This window comes from Vulpes vulpes, chromosome 16 (assembly GCF_048418805.1).
Source record: "Vulpes vulpes isolate BD-2025 chromosome 16, VulVul3, whole genome shotgun sequence".
NCBI classification, from domain to species: domain Eukaryota; kingdom Metazoa; phylum Chordata; class Mammalia; order Carnivora; family Canidae; genus Vulpes; species Vulpes vulpes.
Genome location: NC_132795.1, coordinates 85,231,626 through 85,251,335, shown reverse-complemented (window position 1 = coordinate 85,251,335; position 19,710 = coordinate 85,231,626). Strand labels below are relative to the sequence as shown.

The following is a 19,710-nucleotide window of genomic DNA, read 5'->3' as shown; positions in this document are numbered from 1 at the left end:
AGGAAGCAGAGGGCCTCCTTATGAAAATTAGTCACTGGTTACTTTTCAGATCATATGAAGAGAGGCCAGAGTTGCCTTCTTGAATTAAAGGGAGCGTTCAAGTCTTAAATCTTTAAAAATCGCACACACATACAAAAATGCCAGGGGATGGTGGGGAGGAACTCACAAGCTGATCCAAGCAGAAGTGGCTGGAACACTCAGCTTGCCCAAGGACAGAGCAGGCTGGGAATCTCTCCCAACAGCCTCTCCCAAGAAACACTCAGAGCCTTCTACTCTGGAGTGCAGGACGCAAGCATAGCACATCACAAGGGCCAGAACTTCCAGAGTAGGAGGCTTCCTCACGCTAGCAGTGAGTACATTTTCTTCTGCAAGTAACTGAACACCTGACTTGGACCATTAGAAAATATATTACCTCACAAGACTGGAGTGTAGAGGTAGAACAGAGTCCACATTGCCTGATTTGGAAGTGCAACAATCAGGGCCACATTATGACTTTCATGATCCCTGGGCACTTTTGCCTTCATGGACCTCTTCCTCCACTTAAAAAAAAAAAAAATGTATTTCATAGACTGCAATTGTATTAAGACATTTAATTCAGACTGGATGAAATTTTTTTCCTCTGACTTTATAAGAAAATAAAACATTGTGGAGAACGTCTAAAAGTATCATGGTTCCTAGGACCAGTCAGTCAGCCCCATGAAAAATCTATCAAGGACGTAGGTTCCATCCATGTGTGGGCCATTCACAGATTGTACCACCTTCCAGATCAGGCTGGCTTACCTCCAGGTGGTAATATGGTTGCCAGTGGTGACTGAAGCAAAGAGCTCTATTGTTCCCCTCTACTGTAAGCTTTGAAAGCCTTTCCCCTAAATCTGGAAATGAAGTACTTCCTTTGAGTTCTGATTAATTTGAAGTGGGACAATAGACTACCCCTGAATCAGTAGCCCAAGAATGCCATTAACAATTTCACTATTTTTCAACTAGTAAAGAAATACCCTATCATCAGAAATAGGAAGGATGGGGTGCCTGAGTGGCTCATTTGGGTAAGTGACTCTTGATTTCAGCTCAGGTCATGATCTCAGGGTCATGAGATTGAGCCCCATGTCAGGCTCCTCGCTGGGCATAGAGCCTGCTTAAGATTCTCTCCCTGCCTCTTCCCTTACCCCCTACCCTTCTTCTAAAAAAAAAATTTTTTTTAATTTAATGAGATATTCACAAAAGAAGATATATTGATGGACAATAAAGAAATTTAAAAATGCTTAATATAATTAAAAATGAGATCAGTGTAAAATAAAACCACTAATGAGATGTTACTTATTTACCCACCATAACAGCTAACTCTATAAATGACTGACAATACCAGGTATTAGCAAGGATGTGGAGCAAATGGAATCTCACATGTTGCTGGTAGGAATGTAAAATGGTACAGTCACTTTGGGAAACACTTTGGCACTTTCTTTTAAAGTTAAACATATCCTTACCACATAGCCCAGTAGTTCCTCTCCTAAGTATTTACCTAAAAGAAAGGAAACCATGTATCCACACAAAAATTTCTACATGAATGTCCATGACAGCTTTATTCATAAACAGTCCAAATATTTATCAACAAGTGAACAGGTAAAAAAAAAAAAGTCAGGGTATATTCATATATTGAAATAGCATCAGCAAAAAAAGGAGTGGATTTCTGACGTAAGGATACATCTCAAAAGCATGCTAAGTGAGAGAAGCCAGATATGAAAGAGTACATACTCTAGGATCCATCTATATGAATTTCTGCTGAGAAAAAAAAAAAAACTGCAGGGAGACCAGTTAGGAGGTTACTGTAATAATCCATGTGGAAGATGCTGGTTGCTCAGACCAGGGTGTTAACAAAAGAAGAGTTGGAGAGTGGATATATTTTGAAGATGGAGCCAAGAGAATTTTCTGAAGAACTGAATGCAAGGTGTATGAAAAAAAAAGAGAAATCAAGGGTGACTCACGATCTTGGAGCTGAGAAAACTGAAAAAACTGAAATTGCTGTTAATTGAGATGGTGAAGCAGGTGGATGGAGAAGGCTGGGAGAGAGAGTGAGACTCAGCAGACCTAAGTCTGAAATGCCCATTAGGTGTACAGATGAAGATAACAACGTCAACAGTTGGATATTCAGGCAGGAAGAGTTCCAGGTTGGAGATAGAAATTTGAGAGTTTCAACCCACTTTTTCAGGGGCTAGTGCTGAGGATAGAATTTTTTTAAAAATTAGAAGAAAGTGTCTGGGTAGATTTTTTTTACTATACAAAGACAAAGTTCTTCTCTCTGTCTCTTTTTAAAAAAAGTTTGGAGGTCATTAATGACTAGGAACACAAACTTATTTGAATTTTGGTGGTAAAAATCTTCAACACTAAAAAAATAAAATAAAAATGAAATTTAAAAAATCTTCAATACTTTTAGCAAAATCCCACATACTTATGTAAGGTTCAGGGCCATGAAGCTCCTTTGATCTTGCCCAATATTGTATGGCTTGCAACCAATCTGGCAAGGTCTAAACAACCCACTGCATACCCCAGAGATAAGGAGAGAGGCCTCCACCCAACAAACAGCCTCTCTGTCTTGCAGTGTCTACCACCTTCTTCCCTGGTGGCCAGCAGAAAAGGGAAAGGAGCTGATCCTCTCTCTCCCACCCTCTCTGTATCTCATTCCAGGTCAAAGTCCTCAGCACCTTCAGTTGGCACATTGTCTCATTCATGAAGCTGTATTTGGCTGTTTGCTTCCTAGAAGACATGACTGAGTTGGAAGCAAACTATTAATCTGACTGTAGAGTTGGAGCCTTCAGAGATAACAGCAATCTGTGTGGTATGATTTGAAGAAGCCAGAATTTTCTCTCTCTCTCTCTCTCTCTCTCTCTCTCTCTCTCTCTCTCTCTCTCCAGATTCTGGAAATTCCACCATTATTAGTATGAAAGGTGAAAGTGAAATGCCCAACTTTCAATAACCAGTCCTGGGGGACTCCCGCGAGCAAACCGGTGGAGAGAAGAGAAGCAGCAGGTAAGAAAAAGGGCCCATCAACAGGAGAGGCTTGTGAGCCCCAAAACAAAGCTGACCTCACAGTCGTTAGCCTGAGCTATCCCTGGCTCATTGCCCCTCCTAGCACATAGTAGGTCAAGAACGTTTGTTGAATGAACGGATTCTCTTTTTTCCTACATTTGAGGAAGCAGACCTCAAATAATAAAACCAATAAATAGGGGATCCCTGGGTGGCGCAGCGGTTTGGCGCCTGCCTTTGGCCCAGGGCGCGATCCTGCAGACCCGGGATCGAGTCCCACGTCGGACTCCCGGTGCATGGAGCCTGCTTCTCCCTCCGCCTGTGTCTCTGCCTCTCTCTCTCTCTCTCTGTGTGACTATCATAAATAATAAAAAATAAAAAAATAAAACTAAATAAATAAAACCAATAAATAAAGCGTTTGAAAGAAAGGGCAAAAGAACCGGTTCAATGAATGCGGTTAATTCACTATCCTAGGATCCACTTATTGGGGAAAAAAAAAAAAAAAAAAGTTTAAGCAATTTCTCAGGACCCCGAGCGGCTGTCTCTGTCTCTGTCTCTCTCTTTGGAGAGACGTGTCCCCTGTCCCCAGCACGGCACCGGACACTGTCTGGAAGGCTGGAGCGTCAGCAAGGCTGATTCGAACCCAAGACCTCCGGTGCCATGCTCGGCCGGGCCCTGGGAGGGGGCGCGCACCCGGCTGCGCAGAGCGCTCCCCGCGGGGCCTGCGGCGCCGGGCTCGGGCCTCGCGCCTCCCTCAGCTCCCTCCCCGCCCCCCTCCGCCCTCCCCCTGCCCTCCCCTTCTCCTCCTCCTCCTCCTCCTCCTCCTCCTCCTCCTCCTGGTCCCGCCGCCGCGGCCGCCGCCAGACCTCGCCCGTCCGGACCCACCGGGCTGCGCTCCCCCGCGCTCTCCCGCCGCCGCCCCGGCCCGCAGAGCAGCGCGGCCGCGCAGGTAGGAGCCCCGGGCGCGCGCGGGGACGCGGGGGGGGGGGGGCTGCCCGGGCGTGCGGGGCCCCCGGGCGGGGAGGGCGGCGGAGGTGCGCGTCCCGGACCGTGTGTGGGCGCGGGCGAGCCCGGGTGACAGCTGCCGGGATGGGCACGGGGGTGCGCGCCGGGCCGGCCGCCGGCTCCCAGGTTCCGAGCCTCGCGCCGCACCTGGATTCCAGGGCCGCTGGCTGCACGCGAGCGCGGCGCTCCGGGGCTGCAGCCCGGATCTCGCTGCAAGCACGGGGAGCTCCCCCCCCTGGGGGCGCCAGGCCGCCGCCTGCACCCCGCTGCGCACCACCGCCTCGGGCTCTGACCCGGAGCAGCCCGAGCCTGCAGGCGGCGTGTCGGGTACCGGCGGGACTAAAAAGCTCCCCCGGGAGGTGGGGGGGGGCGAGCGGGCGGTCCGGGCTGCTCCTCCGCGCAACCTGGGGCTTCCGCACAGAGCTGCGCGCAGAAATGCCCATTTGGGAGTTTGTTCTGGGGGGTGTGAGAAGGAACCCCGCAGGGCAGGTATTCCACTAGGGGAGGAGGTTGCCCCTTTGAGTTTTGTTTAAAAAAAAAAAAAAAAAAAAGTTTGAAGCCAGGGTAATTCATACTGGCTCAAAAATTCCTATTTTTGCTGAGCTGTGCGAGGAACTTCTCGAGCCGGAGGTGAGCACACGGGAGAGCCCTAATATTTCAAGGACTCCGAGGCTTGCCCCTCCACCTCCTCGGTGTGTGTGCGTGTGTGTCTGTGTCTCTGTCTCTCATACACACATGCACACGCACATGCACCATCTCCTTTGAAATTCTTTCCCTTCCACCCCCTTGCTGGAGCCTGTTGTGAAGGTGCAGTATAAAATACCCGCTGAATATCCTTTGTATATGTTCAGCGCAGCTGGACGGAGCAAAGTGAAATGTAATTCTGCAGCCGGTTTACAGGCTTTGCTGCCTCATTTGGCCCAGGGAAGGTTGGGAGGGGGGGAGAGGGGGGGAATGAGAAAGTAGATTGGAAACTGGGTATGAGGGAACCTCAGCCTCTCCGTCCTGCCCTTCCTTGCTTGTTTCTGCACAGCTACGGTTTTGTTATTTCTCCAGCAGCAGATACTAAGCATCAGTTTGTCCTTTGTTTTCTTTGAGATTCACGATGTTGAAAGCCCTTTTCCTAACTATGCTGACTCTGGCGCTGGTCAAGTCACAGGACACCGAAGAAACCATCACATACACGGTAAGGGGCGATGGAATTTGAGATAAGTGTGGTTCAGCGGGATTCTGTGACACAAGGGGGACTTTATCCATTCCTGCCAGTGTATGTGGGCTGTAGGCTGTAGAGGGTAATAAATTAAACAACGCTTTAGTAGGCTTCACATTTAAGATTTGTTTAAATCACTCGTGGTCCCTCCAAAAGTTCTTTTAGATCACCAATTGAGATAGGGACTGAAACTTAATGATTTCTGCAAGACTCAAAAAGGAGACCCTTTAAAAACAAGAACTAAAGTAAGCTACATGTTTCCAACACATTTAATAAATGAATGAGGATAAGAATTGGAAAGCCTGGATTCCTATATACATGCAGATAAAACCAAAACTTGCAGAGTAAGACAAGTCAAATAAGAACATACACTACAGGGGATCCTTGAGTAGCTCAGCCATTTAGTGCCTTCCTTCGGCCCAGGGCATGATACTGGCCCTTCCGGATGGGGATCAAGTCCTGTAACAGACTCCCTGCATGGAGCCTGCTTCTCCCTCTGCCTGTGTCTCTGCCTCTCTGTGTCTCTCATGCATAAATAAATAAAACCTTAAAAAAAAAGAAAAAAACATACACTACAAAAGCACATACCTCATTTGTGTATGTGACTTATGTTCTCATGTAAATGGCCTTTATTAAACTTATAAAGGCTATATATTCAGTTATGGTATAACTGATAATTCATATAAATGCCCTTCAGGTAAAATTTACGTGCTACCAGGATGCAGTATTGGCTAACGTGGTCTTAAAATACATTGTGTGGGGGATCCCTGAGTGGCTCAGTGGTTTAGCACCTGCCTTCTGCCCAAGGCATGGTCCTGGAGTCCTGGGATCGAGTCCCATTTCGGGCTCCCTGCATGGAGTCTGCTTCTCCCTGCTTCTCTGCCTATTTCTCTGCCTCTCTCTCTGTGTCTCTCATGAATAAATAAAATCTTTTTAAAAATTTAAAAATAAAATAAAATGCATTGTGTGAAATTTGGTTTTGCATTTTCTAATTAATTTGCAATTTTTAATTAATTGCATCTGATTATTTCCAAGTAATATTTGATTAATTAGTTGATTGCATGGAAATAAGCAATGTTAATAAAATATTGAAAACTCATCGGACCCATCCTATTATCAGGAATGGATGTGGCGAAAACAGGTGACAGTACTTATCTCACTTCCAGTGAGTTTGTTTGCACCTCTGCTTTGTGTTTTCTTTTGTTTGTTCGTTTTTGTTTTGTGTTTTCTAGTCTTTAACCGGTGTTGTGAGGCAAGTGACATTTGTCCTGGATCAGAATATGAAAAACATATTTTTCTACTTGCTCCCAATTTAAAATTAAGTAATCCTACTCAAAAGAATGTGAAAAAATTTTGAAAATAAAACTCCTAAAAGTGAGCTAATGTCAATTACTGATAATAAACATTATCTCACTTTTCGGTATCCTATTATCCCTAGAATGTTAATATTCATCTGGAAAATGTTCCTTGTTGTTGTTCAGATCAACTATAAATCAAATTGGGCTTCACATAAATATTTTGTTAACTTAATGATAAATATAGTTGCTTCCTTTGCTGAAGATAAATAAAGCATGAGAAATGAATACATGTGTTGTTTATCTTCAAATGAGAATGTTTTATTATTCAGGCTAAACTTACTACCTTCTTAGATAAAATTAAATTAACTACCCATTTTTATATTTATCCAATAAAATATTTTATTGCTTTTAGAATTGCCTGTCTTAGTTCATCAACTAAATCACATTCATCTTTAGCAGAGAAAGGTCACTGTGCATTAAACATTATAGTTTTAGACCACTAACTAGGATTCATTATTATTATAGCAGATTTTCCAGATATGACATCCTTTTTGTTCTAAAATTAGGTCTGTTTTCTCTTCAACTGGGTATGACCTATAATTCATGGTTAAAGAATAAGATGTAACTACTTTGTGAGTACCCCATTGTGGAGACATTAGCTCCTTTCATTTTCACAGCAAAGTATGAGGTAAGTGGTATCATCTTCCTTTCACCAATAGCAGAACTGAATATCAAAGAGAGCATCTAACTTGCTGAAGGCTACACAGCCAGCAAGTGGTGAAGCTAAACTCAGCCTATGCTTGTTTAATAACAGGCCTATATTAAATGTACTGGAACTAAATACCTAAAACAATCTGCATATTTTCTCTAGCTAGCTAGCATACAGATTATTCAAAGTGAACTGTCATTGTGCCTGGCCTGAAAGATACTTTTTGGAAGATTGAGCTCATATCCATAAGACAGCCTCATATTCCCCTTCCATTTTAAAGTTCGGGTCCATTCAGCCATTTCCTTGCCAAGTAGCTGCCATGTACATAAGCATTTCTTACCACCAGCAAAATTTAAGTTTGTTTACGAAGAAAACTCAGACCTTCACCTCAGGGAATTTGCCCCGGGAAAATACTGTTGAGAACTACAAAGTTCCTAAGCAAGTACAAATCATACATACTATACAAGTTGCTAAAGAGATAGAAAAGCAAGTAAATAATTAATGTCAGTACTGGATTGGGGAAAAGTCGAGTTCTAGGCTGAATCTTGAAAGAAGTAATGATGTCAGACTAATCCAGAAAGGCTAAAGGGGCACCTCAGTCAGAGAAAGTGTCATGATCAAAGTCTAGAGGTAAAAATAACCGAGACACATTGAGGAGATGACCAGGTTAGATGGGCTGGAGCTAGGTAGTGCGGGGAACCTGAAGATGACAGAAGTGGGAGTTGAGAGGTCTGCAAGCAATGTGAGCTCTTAAATGTAGGAGTAACATAATCAAGAGAGCAAGAAAGATTGCTGTGGAGGCTGTGTGTGGGGCACAGAGACATGGAGGACACCCAAGCAGCCTTGGCCATGCTTGAAGCCAGGAAGGCTTATACCGGTGTGGTAGATATAGACATGGACACAAAGTCAGCAGAGCTTGAAGGAACACAATTGGAAAAGTCAGTGTGGGTGTTAGGATTATAATCCGGGGTCCCAAGAAAGGTAGTAGTGCCTTGGACAAATGGGAGAAACTAGAAAGAATTAGCCTAGGAGATAAAGTGAGTTTAGTTTCCACCCTGAGAAGTTTCAGATATATCGCTAAAATATTTAAACTGAGCTCCCCGTCTCCATTCAGCTGTATACTTGCCAAGCATCTGTTGTGTGTGTAAGCAACTCTCAGCTCTATTAAAAGGATTCAAGTGTATTTGTTCACTCTACTTTTTGCTCAATCTTTCGTGAAGCGTCTTCCTCAAATCTGCATCTGGTCAAATATTTTCCTTAAAAATGCTTTAGGGACAAAATAATCAATTAAAAAAACTATTCTGGGGCTTCATCACCTATAGCCGCGTTTCTCAAGAAGTAGCCTGTAGGCAACCTGTGTTAGAGTCACCTGGGATGCTTGTTAGGAATTCAGATTCCAAGCCTCCTACCTACACCTACAGAATCTGATCCTTTGGGTCTACGTTCATGGACATTCAAGGTAGGAATTGATTCCTGCCTGTCCCTCTAACTGCATCCCTCCACCCAGACTATTTGCAACCCCTTCTCTCTTATGCAATGTTACACCTTTGCTCACATGTTCCCTCATCCTAGAATTCCCACATTTCCCTGGGAAGAGCCTGTAAGGCCCAATTCACTTGTGGCCTCTCTCATGAAGCCTTCTCTTGCACCCTGTTATACCTCCACACAGCCCTGGACAGAGTCCATCACTCCTTCTACATGTATGCTTGTGTCACAGCACCTGACATCTTACTCCAACTTGTCTACCTCTCTGTCTCCTCTTCTGATCTGTGAGCCACTTAAGGATGAGGACAAGGCCTTCATGACCTTTGCATACCCAGGGAACAGAATGGTGCCTTGTATGAAAAGGTACTCAGCAGATGGTTTGTTCAGTGAGTGAACTAGAAAGGACCTGTAGCAACTGAAGCTAGGAGGCAGGCCAGGGTGTGAGTAGGAGGCTCGAGACTCAGCTGAATAGGAATAAGGAAAGGCAGGTGCTAGAATGCTCCAACAGAATTAAGAGAGGAAAGGAAGGGTCAAGGGCTGAAAAAAGGGACTTGGTTGAATTTTTTTTTTCCTAAAATGTATAATGTGGGAGAAGGGCAAATAAAGCAAAAAGGACATTCAGAGAGTTTAGAGAAGATCAGTATTGAGTCAGAGAAAAGAATTCTGAGATGGTGACGGGCAACTGTACCAAATACAACACAAGTGTTAAGGCAGCTGGTGATTGAGAAGGGAACCCTGAAGTGGTCCAGTGCACAGCTTTGTCCGAAGGAAGGAAGAAGGGAGAAAAGGTGGGAAGGAAGGAAGGAAGGAAGGAAGGAAGGAAGGAAGGAAGGAAGGAAGGAAGGAAGGAAGGAACCACGAGAACATTAAACTATCCATCTCATCATCTATCTAGGACTCTAGAGCAAAAATTGTTGCCATAGAATGCAGCTTTTAGAGTGACTTCTTAGAAAGTGGATACGCCAATTAACTGTCTCCTGGTCCCATCTTTGATGTTTTCTTCACAGCAATGCACAGATGGCTATGAGTGGGATCCTGTAAGACAGCAGTGCAAAGGTGAGCCAACTTCAAAGACTTCCCACCTGAACATAGCTCTCTGTCTCCATCTCATGTCACTCCTCCTGTCCTGTTTGTATTCTACCAAAAAGGCATGAACATATTTTTACATGTTCAGATTTCCCTCTGAGAAGATTCCTGATTTATTTTATTGCTGACCACAGATATTGATGAATGTGACATTGTCCCAGACGCTTGCAAAGGTGGGATGAAATGTGTCAACCACTACGGAGGATACCTCTGCCTTCCTAAAACAGCCCAGATTATTGTCAATAATGAACAACCTCAACAAGAAACACCTGCAGCGGAGGGCGTGGGTGCAGCAGCCAATGCAGCCGCCACGTCTGGGACAGGTGCCGGGGGCGTGGCAGCCAGTGGCATGGCCACCAGCGGGGTGATGCCCGGTGGCGGCTTCGTTGCCAGTGCTGCCGCCGTGGCAGGCCCTGAAGTGCAGACTGGCCGAAATAATTTTGTCATCCGGCGGAACCCAGCTGACCCTCAGCGCATCCCCTCCAACCCTTCTCACCGGATCCAGTGTGCAACGGGCTACGAACAGAGTGAGCATAACGTGTGCCAAGGTAAGCATGATTTATGTTAACGAGAATGTTCTGATCCCAGTGCACCTCGGGGTGAGGATGATAACACCTTTACTGAGAAGCTTCCCACATCTCACGGTTGTGCTGAGTGCTTTGCCTGAGTTATCATTTAATCATTGCAAAAATCCTAAAAGATGGTTGCTGCCTGTATGGTCCTCATTTTATAAATGAGGAAGCGGTGGCTCAGAGAGGTCATCAGTGATTGTCAACCTTAGCTGCACTTATCTATCTGCAGCCACTTGGGAGCTTCTAAACTTCTCCATCTCCAAGCCACACCCCAGCCCCATTAAATAACGGTCTCTGGGGATGAGTTCTGGGCACTGGTATTTTTTAAAGCTCCTCACAGTGGTTCCAGCAGACAGCCAAGTGTGAGCACCAGGGCCCACACAGGTGGTGAGAGCAGAACTAGCCTCCAAACTCAGGCATCAGAAGGAGCAGTCAGGTTATTCATTTGGAATTTGAAATTGTGCTGTCAAGCTACTCCATAAATGTCCACCTTTGGGTTCTCAAACTTTCTTTTCATTGAACTTGCCACTAATTTATTTTTCTCGCTGAGGGATAAAGAAACGGGATTTCTGTTTCTTGTTACCTTTGCAGGAATCTCCCCCTACTCACATTTATATCTTGTTAAGTCCTCATCTGAGTACATTTCGCTTGTATCACTTGCACCATGGCACCATCTGCTTGGACTTTTCTGTTTATTTTCACAAGGAGTACACATCACTGTGTATTCTAGAAACAGCTGTAGACTCATGCTAGCAAAATGATAAGAATCTTGGGCTTTGAAGATGTGTAGGATATTAACTAGCTAGACTGTGCTTAGAGATTTTGTTTCCCTTTTCCTATTTAGCAAACCCTTTCAGATCTGCCTAGTGTGGAGCTTGTTACTGAAATGGGCCATAGGAGCCCCCGACTCCTTTTTTCACCACCAGAGGCTGACAGAGTAGATCCCATATGACACCACAGGTGCCTGGTACACACTGGCCCATAGAAAGGGTCCAGTTCTTACCTTCTACCCGTGCATAAGTGAGGAAGAGAGCACTTTCCTCCCTCAATACTAAGGGGTTGAATCAGGATCACCTAAGTAAAGGAAGCATCTTCTGTTTCTCTGATATGCTGCCCTTTATTCACCAGTGTTGAGTTTTATCTTCTGTAGGAGATAGATTTCAAATGGCTTATGAATGAAGGACACCTATCATGCCCTGACTTTAATTATTTTGTATTTTGTGTTCAAATTTTTAAGTACCCCACATCAAGAGCTAACCCATGCTGTGATGGTGTCACTTTTCAGAGGGTGCATCATATCAGCATCTGTTTCGTGTTACTGTCATGAGTCAGAATTCCAATATTGATGATGAATGCTTCAGCATCTGCTTGATACTCCAATATCTAATTTAAGGATTATGTCAAGGAGATAGCCTTATGAGGTTACTTTACGTATGTGTTTGAATGAATATCGATAGGAAGTTATCTTCAGTTTATTTAAGATAGCAACTTTTAATTGTGTTATTTAAATATATGGTTGGAATAGATGGTTTGGTGGTATTTTTCTGAAACTGGAAATCTATGCTGAAATCTTCTTAAGTATTGACTTTTATATGCTGAATTATTTTTCATGCTTAAAATGTATATTTTAATGGTACTTAAGAGAGAAAAAAAAAACAGATAAATGAATGGGTCATTTCCCAAAGTGGCTTATAGTCTATCACTGACAATTGTGGTTGAATTCAAGAACAATGCCTAGAACTGAATGAAGAAGTTCCAGGACAGAGCATATTCAAGACTTACAACATTCATTGGTTACAGTAGAAACTGTGTAATAAAAGATGAATAATAAAAATGAAATCCTATTTAATTTTTCTTAAAAAGATTTAGACTTTAGACAAAGTTATATTTCACAGATTAAAACATTTGTAATTCTTACTTTTATGAGATTTTTTCTTTACTTATAAGCTAAAACTATTAAATGCCTTGCTTATGATGGATGCTAAACACATACTTACTGATTGTGTACACACAAGGGTATTTCTAACCCAACTGTTCTACACAATTCAACCAATTTCTATAAACTTGGGGTTGGGGTCGGTATCATTGAAAGCAGGGTTAAAAGTTTTTTGGATGACTTAAGGCTTAAGTTGGACTTCTTCCCACCTCACAATTTTGCAAAGTGCCCATAAATGTGGATTTACTTAATTGTTGATAAAAGGGGGTTATTTCATATGATAACAACAGGATAATCTGTCTAGGGAATCTGACTAACATAAGTGGAGTCACACTTGTGCCCGTTTATTATTGAGCTAATCAAACATGCAGTCCAGCTTCTTCTAATTGCCTGCAGATGTATGACATTCTCATTCCAGGCCAGCAGCACAAAATAATGTTTTATAACCAATGTGAAAGTGCAGGGACCTCCGCTTAAAACAATAATGTGCTCCAAGGACCTATATTTCTGACATCATTGTGGAGTTTGAAGAGCCTTCTGTTTTAATAAAGATCTCCACTCCCTTTTAAATGTTTCATACTATGCCCAGTAATCCAAACACATTTACCATGGTTGCTGGATCAGAATAAATGAATGTCTACAGATGAGTCATATTTGTATTAAAATAATTTCTTTTTTCCACATATATTTTTCAACAGGTACAGTTTATCATTATATAATCTAAAGCTGAGGGCATTTTTTTAATGTAATGGCTGAAATCTGTACTGTCCTTCAGTGTTAAAGTCAATTGTACCTTTGAACACATTATTACCAGTTATGGATGGTGCCTAATAATTTAAATACCAGTAGATATTTTAAGAGTAGTTCCTTTTATAAATATATTTTTTAAAGATTTATTTATTTATTTATTTATATGGTGGGGAGAGGCAGAGAGAGAATCTCAAGCAGACTTTCCGCTGAGCCTGACTTGGGTTCTTTTTTTTTTTTTTTTTTTTTTAATTTTATTTATTTATGATAGGCACACAGTGAGAGAGAGAGAAGCAGAGACATAGGCAGAGGGAGAAGCGGGCTGCATGCACCGGGAGCCCGACGTGGGATTCGATCCCGGGTCTCCAGGATCGCGCCCTGGGCCAAAGGCAGGCGCCAAACCGCTGCGCCACCCAGGGATCCCTTGGGTTCTATCTCACAACCTGACCAACTCTCTGTGTTTTAACATTCAGTGAAACATGATATTTTTTATTCCTTTTCATGTATTTGTCTATAGTTTTTCAATTTTATGTAAAAGCAAGAGATTTAAAAAGCAACATAATATCCAAATATCAATTCACACTGAGCAATTTTTTTCAGAGAATTTTTGCCAACCATGGATAATGCTGGGGGGAGCAATTTGCACTGAGAATTTCAAATGAAAGACACCATCCTTGGCAGCTATAAAACTATGTGAATATCATTTTATTGTCACATACCTGGAGTCATGTATAAACAAAGTTTTCGAAATTGTTCCTCTATGAGCTATCACCTACAAAAAAGACAACAGACCTTAATCTGCTCCAAAAGGGAGCTGAGTGAATGGGGAATATATTATAACGCATTGATGGGTCACTTTATTTTTCTACAACTTTATTGCAAGTTTCTGTTGATCTTCCTCAAAAGTAATGGATTTAGAAATCACTAGTTCAAATTAAGAAAGGAATTTTTAAAATAATATATAACTTTCTAAAAGCCTCATTCTTGTAGTAAAAAAAAATCATTTGGGAACTGGCAAGTAAGAGCATCAATTGCCCAATGTGAAGAAATTTGTTTACTTAATTTAACTTTCAAACATTTAAACATAGGGTATTTTGTATAGCTAATAACTAAGCCATTACTAAAATCAGTCAGGATTTACAGATAGCATTACTAACTTGCCAAGAAACTCCAACATCAAAAAATCAACTTGATACAAATGCCTAATGAAGCCGATTATGGAGCCAAGCCAAGTGTAGTACCTGGCTTGTATTATGTAAGGTATAATTGAGAGATGTGAATACACAACCTTCTGACAGTCTCTGTTTACCCAAGACTATCCTGGCTTGAAAACTGAAAGCCCCACATTCTGAGAAATTCCTCGGTCCTAAGCAAATGGGATGGTTGATCACTCTAGCACACCCGCAATAACCAAATCTCTTGCACCTCCCAGTCAAGAGTGAGAAAGTCTCAACGTTAAAGCCATTTTTTCAGGTTAGGGCATTGTTTGCCCAGTGAAATAATTCTTTCCAATTTGTTTTAAACTTTCAAAAACCAAACTTCACTAATTGTTAAGTACCTGGACAAAGTCTTTCTTTGCTGTTATCAGGATCCCACTTGCCAGCTTGTCAGTAAACTGGATTCCACATTGTTCTAGACTTTGCATGTGCAGAGGACCTAGACATTAGCACCTACATACTTAGATACATATCATACCATAGGTAACTCACTTTCCCACGTTTCTGCTGGTGAAAAAAATGTACTACACTGCCAAATTAAATACCATGCTTCATCTATAAAATTTTGTCAAATTAAAAAAAAATGCTAGCTGTATCTTAAATGATTTTATTTTTATTACTATTGTCTGTGATGCAGGAGCAACTAAAAAGCTAAAAAGAAAAAATTGCCTTTTTTTAAGGCCTAAAGGAAAAAAAAATTATGCTCAGGGTTTAAATAGCTCTACACTGTTGGAGATCACCTATTATCTTTTGCACATTTCTTTATAAACATAAGGATAACTAAAATATTATTTTGAAAAGGAAAGAAGTTATTATCTATACATATACTTTAAAAAGGAGAAACTTGAACTAACATGTACAGATTCTCAGATGCTAGGGACGTCTTTCTTTGATTTCTTTCATTTGAAACATAAATGATCTCATATCCAAACGAGGATTTATAAATTATAGTGTAATCAAGTGGCTTAGCATACCTCGCATTGTCATAACAAAACAGCTTTCAAACACTACCCTTTTTTTTTTATCCTCACTAGTGTCATTAGGGTTTCTCATTGCTTTGCTTAGTTTTGTGAGGAAATGCATAATTTTTGTTACGTATAATTATACAACCCAGTGAAAAACTCTGATCTCAGAAAATACATATTTTGCAAAAGGAAGACTATAATTGAGTAAAATATGATATTAACAGAAACGAATACTTCAAGCAGAAAGTAAAGTAGGTATTTAGCCTGCTTACTGCTTTTCATTGTTTTTAGTTGTTAATTGCCTTTGAGTATCTAAAAATTCTCAAAAGCCATATAAATGGATAGAAATTGAGTTTATAAGGATAATTTAATTACTTTTTACAATAAGCTGGTGCAGTGCAATAGAAGTTAATTGATTTTCTCTTGAAAAATCTAGCATAGCTTCATAATTTACTTTTCCAAAAACTATAGTCACTGAATATCTAGTTAATTAAGATAAGTCTAGTAGGGGCACTTGAGTGAGTAAGTTGATTAAGCCTCTGACTCTTGGTTTGAGCCAAGGTCATGATCTCAGGTTTATGAGATCAAGCCCCACTTCTAGCTCCAGGCTCAGTGGGGAATCTGCTTGAGACTCTCTCCCTCTGCTCCTCCCCTCTTCCTCACACGCACATGTGCACTTGCTGTCTCTCAAATAAATCTTTAAAAAATATTTATTTCTAATATACATTTGTGAACAATATGTATATGTACCTGATTCGTGCACACTCATAAGTGTCCTTAAAATTACTTCGTAAAAATTGAACGGCAACTATTTGAGGTGAAAGGATGAAAGTATGATCACACTTCTGCAACAAAAGACTATGCTGTATAATTACCTAAGTCAATGTCTTCCAAAGTGTAATCCCTAGACCAGAAGCATTAGCATCATCCAGTAATTTATCAGAAATGCTAATTCCTGGTTTCTATCAGACCTACTGAATCAGAAGCTATGGGGATGGCACTCAGCAATCTGTGTTTTAACAAACCTATGATTTTGATGTGTGCTCAAGTTTGAGAACCAATGCCCCAACTTAATCTTAACATCCGAAAATTGCATTCAGCTACAAAAATCAGAGGGTAGGGTCATAATACTTTACATGGGAAATGTGAAGTAGGAAAGACAAATCATCAAAAATATATATTCTGTTCCTAGGATATAATATTTCTATTTTGGGGATCCCTGGGGGGCTCAGCAGTTTAGTGCCTGCTTTCGGCACAGGGCGTGATCCTGGAGTCCCAGGATCGAGTCCCACATCAGACTCCCTGCATGGAACCTACTGTTCCCTCTGCCTGTGTCTCTGCCTCTCTCTCTCTCTCTCTCTCTCTCTCTCTGTGTGTGTGTGTGTGTGTATGTGTGTCTCTAATGAATAAATAAATAATATCTTTTTAAAAATGATAATATTTCTATTTTACTTCTCTCATCTTTCTTATTGTCATCATTAGCACTCTGATTCCTAAACATGAGTGGTCATGAGTCCTAGTTAGTAGGGTATGATATGTGCAAACTAGAGTGAAAGGAAGTGTCTAAAGTAGGAAACGAGATCTTGCTTGCATCTTTCTATAAAACCTGCAATTGCTGGAGCACCTGGGTGGCTCAGTCAGTTAAGTATCTGCCTTCAGCTCTGGTCATGATCCCAGGACTTTGGGATTGAGCCCCCACAGCAGGCTCTTTGCTCAGCAGGGAGTCTCCTTCTCCCTCTCCCTCTGCCCCTACTCCTGCTCTCTCTCCCAAATGAATAAATAAAATCTTTAAAAAAAAAACCTGCAAATGGAAAATACCGTAACAGTCCTTAAATTGTCAGGTGAAACTCTAAGTTCTGCTCTGGCTATGGTAATGGTTGGTGCTAAGAGATACTCATACCTTCTATAAGCATCCTCCATATGCTCACAGCATGAACTGATGACATGAGTTAATGCTGTTGGGAGGTGAAGTTCATGCAGAGTCACAAAAGAGGAGATTGACTCTGACTTTGGTCTTAAAGCATCTTTCATTTACCAAAGTGATAGGAGATCCTTCTAATACCAGATGCTCAGCTGACATCTCAATTTATTTAGATTCTGTGAAATCATCAGATATTAGAAGAGTGTTCCCATAGTGTCTTCTGTTAAATTTAAACTCGATCAAAGATTTCCTTCTCATCAAAGACAAGATTCTTGTTAAAACTAGTTAACACTTCTTCTGTGGAATGGATTTCCGTCTCCCCATAGCAGCAAAAAAGAAGCAGATGAGAGTAGAATTGCAAGGCTGGGTAACTTTAGGAATGTGCACTGATACTGGCTTATTATTTCTGTCTCTAGCAGAAAGTCTAAAACTGTATTCTCTGAAATCAACAAGTTGCCCCATTTGTAGGGATTGCCTTCACACTTGCTGAATTACTGGCACAATTCTAGTCTTTGAAACCAAAGAGTAAACAAAATTTGTCCCAAATGTGTTTGATTTTGCACGAACGTACAAATAAGTAATTCCCGCCACATCTGAAATCCATTAGCATGCTTCTTTTTTCCAGGAGGTAACTGCAAATTGCACACTCAAAAACAAAACTGATCAAGAAAACTGCATTCAAATATTGGCAGAAAACCACAGCTGTCATTGCAAGCATTTAGCTACAATTTCAGGCTTGTAGCTTGAACCTGATTAGTAAACATTTAATAGAGATGAAGCGAAGAAATGACATGAAAGGAAGCTGAGTGGCAAGATACTGGCAGCAGCACGGATCACCTATTGCTGTCCATTTCATATGACCACAGATTCAAAGGAGGGAGAGACAGTGAATCAATGTTATGTAAATGTGTACTAAATAGACTGAAAAACTTGAGATTTGGACAAAATCAGTTCTTAAACCTTGAACTGCTTTTCAAATTGTTGTGTATCTGTACTAGTCAAGGGTAACCATTCAGTTAGTGCTCAATAAATTCAACCAAGTTTGAGGACCACTTTCTATTGTGAGGCACTTTGATAGAATCAAAGAGGAAGGAAGGAGTGGTCATTGTCCTAAGGGAACTTGGCATCATTGAGCTTTCAGTTATCAAAGAAGCAATAAAGGAAACCGACAACAGTCCAGCAAAGAAGGACATCACAAGGAGTGCATCACAAACTGCAAAAGTATCACCAGTGAATGATACAGGTATCCTAAGATACTTCTTAGTATCAAATATGTAATTCCTCAGAAATCTAATGGTGAATAATGAAAATACAGTTGTTTGGGGGAAATGTTAATATTTCTGATATTTGAAGTAACAAAATCATAAGGCTGGAAAATATTTATGTAAACTCTCTGATATTGTGAATAAATTCAAGGCACTTGATAATGCTCTCTAAAATAAGAATAAGAAAGGAAGAACGGTTCAGAGCAATCTATGTTGGTTGTTTTCCTCAACTACCAGCCAGAAATTCAAATGCTGAAGGGTCAAATCCAGGAAAGTCACTTAGTTGAGTGTAGGTGACTTAAAGAAATACAGTTCTTGGGCAGCCCAGGTGGTTTAGCGCTGCCTTCAGCCCAGGGTGTGATCCTGGTGATCTGGGATGGAGTCCTGTGTCAGGCTCCCTGCATGGAGCCTCCTTCTCCCTCTGCCTGTGTCTGTGCCTCTCTCTCTATGTGTCTCTCATGAATAAATAAATAAATGAAATCTTAAAAAAAAAAAAAAGAAAGAAAGAAATACAGTTCTGAACTGGTCTCAAGGAAGGAAGAGCTGAATTGCTTGGGAAGTGAAAAGGAAATCCATGGATCCCAGGGGCCCCAGAAGAAAGAACCCAGCTTACTGAGGGCTCCTTGGGAGCTAATAACTAGCTTATACTTAAACTGTGGATGAAATAAGAGTGTGAAGTAGGGAACGGAAACAGAGATAACCATAAAAGCTGTGTGTATAGCTTTTATGTATGTCCAACTCAAATAAGAACCATGATGGGAACTGGAACTACTTTTGTGAATATAGTTAAATCCCAAAAAGTTCCAGCAACTGTAATGAAATAAGTTTTGCACCTTAAACAGCTTTGCGTACTATAAGGAATCTACTCCTAGTCCCTTGAGTGGAGGTATAGAACATGATCCAAAATGGGAAATAACTCATGGGGTTCTATTCAGTGTCCTCCCTGGATACCAGGGTCTATCACAATATGGATTAAGGAAGATTTTTTTTTTGTTCAGTAGTGAATTGATGTGCAAAGGTTTTGCAGCAGAGCTCTCCTGTCATACATACATTCACAAATGAGTATGCCACTAAGTTGTAGTTGACATTTTTTACTATTCAATAAAAAACTTAAATATCTCAGTATTTTTAACCAAATGTTGGTTAAAAAATAAGCTTTTTACCAAAAATTACAAAACTTTTATTCAGTATTAATTACCAAAATTATGAAGAGCAGTATGTCTGTTTTGTGGAGTCTGCTATTCAATCAATTCAGAAGCCTCTTAGAGAATTAGTT

General features: G+C 41.2%; 1 protein-coding gene and 1 long non-coding RNA gene across 3 annotated transcripts in view; one reads left to right on the top strand and one right to left on the bottom strand.

Moving 5' to 3' along the window:
* The window catches only part of LOC112915346 (uncharacterized), a 301,012-nt gene that overhangs the window by 206,688 nt on the left and 74,614 nt on the right, over window positions 1-19,710 (bottom strand). The gene's annotated exons all lie outside the window — the stretch shown is intronic.
* The window catches only part of EFEMP1 (EGF containing fibulin extracellular matrix protein 1), a 60,160-nt gene continuing 44,168 nt past the window's right edge, over window positions 3,719-19,710 (top strand). The window contains exons 1-4 of one of the 2 annotated variants that reach the window (XM_072741630.1): window positions 3,719-3,967; window positions 5,122-5,209; window positions 9,733-9,781; window positions 9,946-10,359. In XM_072741630.1, the coding sequence (XP_072597731.1) occupies window positions 5,129-5,209; window positions 9,733-9,781; window positions 9,946-10,359 (544 nt within the window). In that variant the 5' untranslated portion in view covers window positions 3,719-3,967; window positions 5,122-5,128. Of the gene's footprint in view, window positions 3,968-4,313; window positions 4,654-5,121; window positions 5,210-9,732; window positions 9,782-9,945; window positions 10,360-19,710 lie in introns of those variants that run through there. The other variant, XM_072741629.1, reaches the window with a different exon arrangement.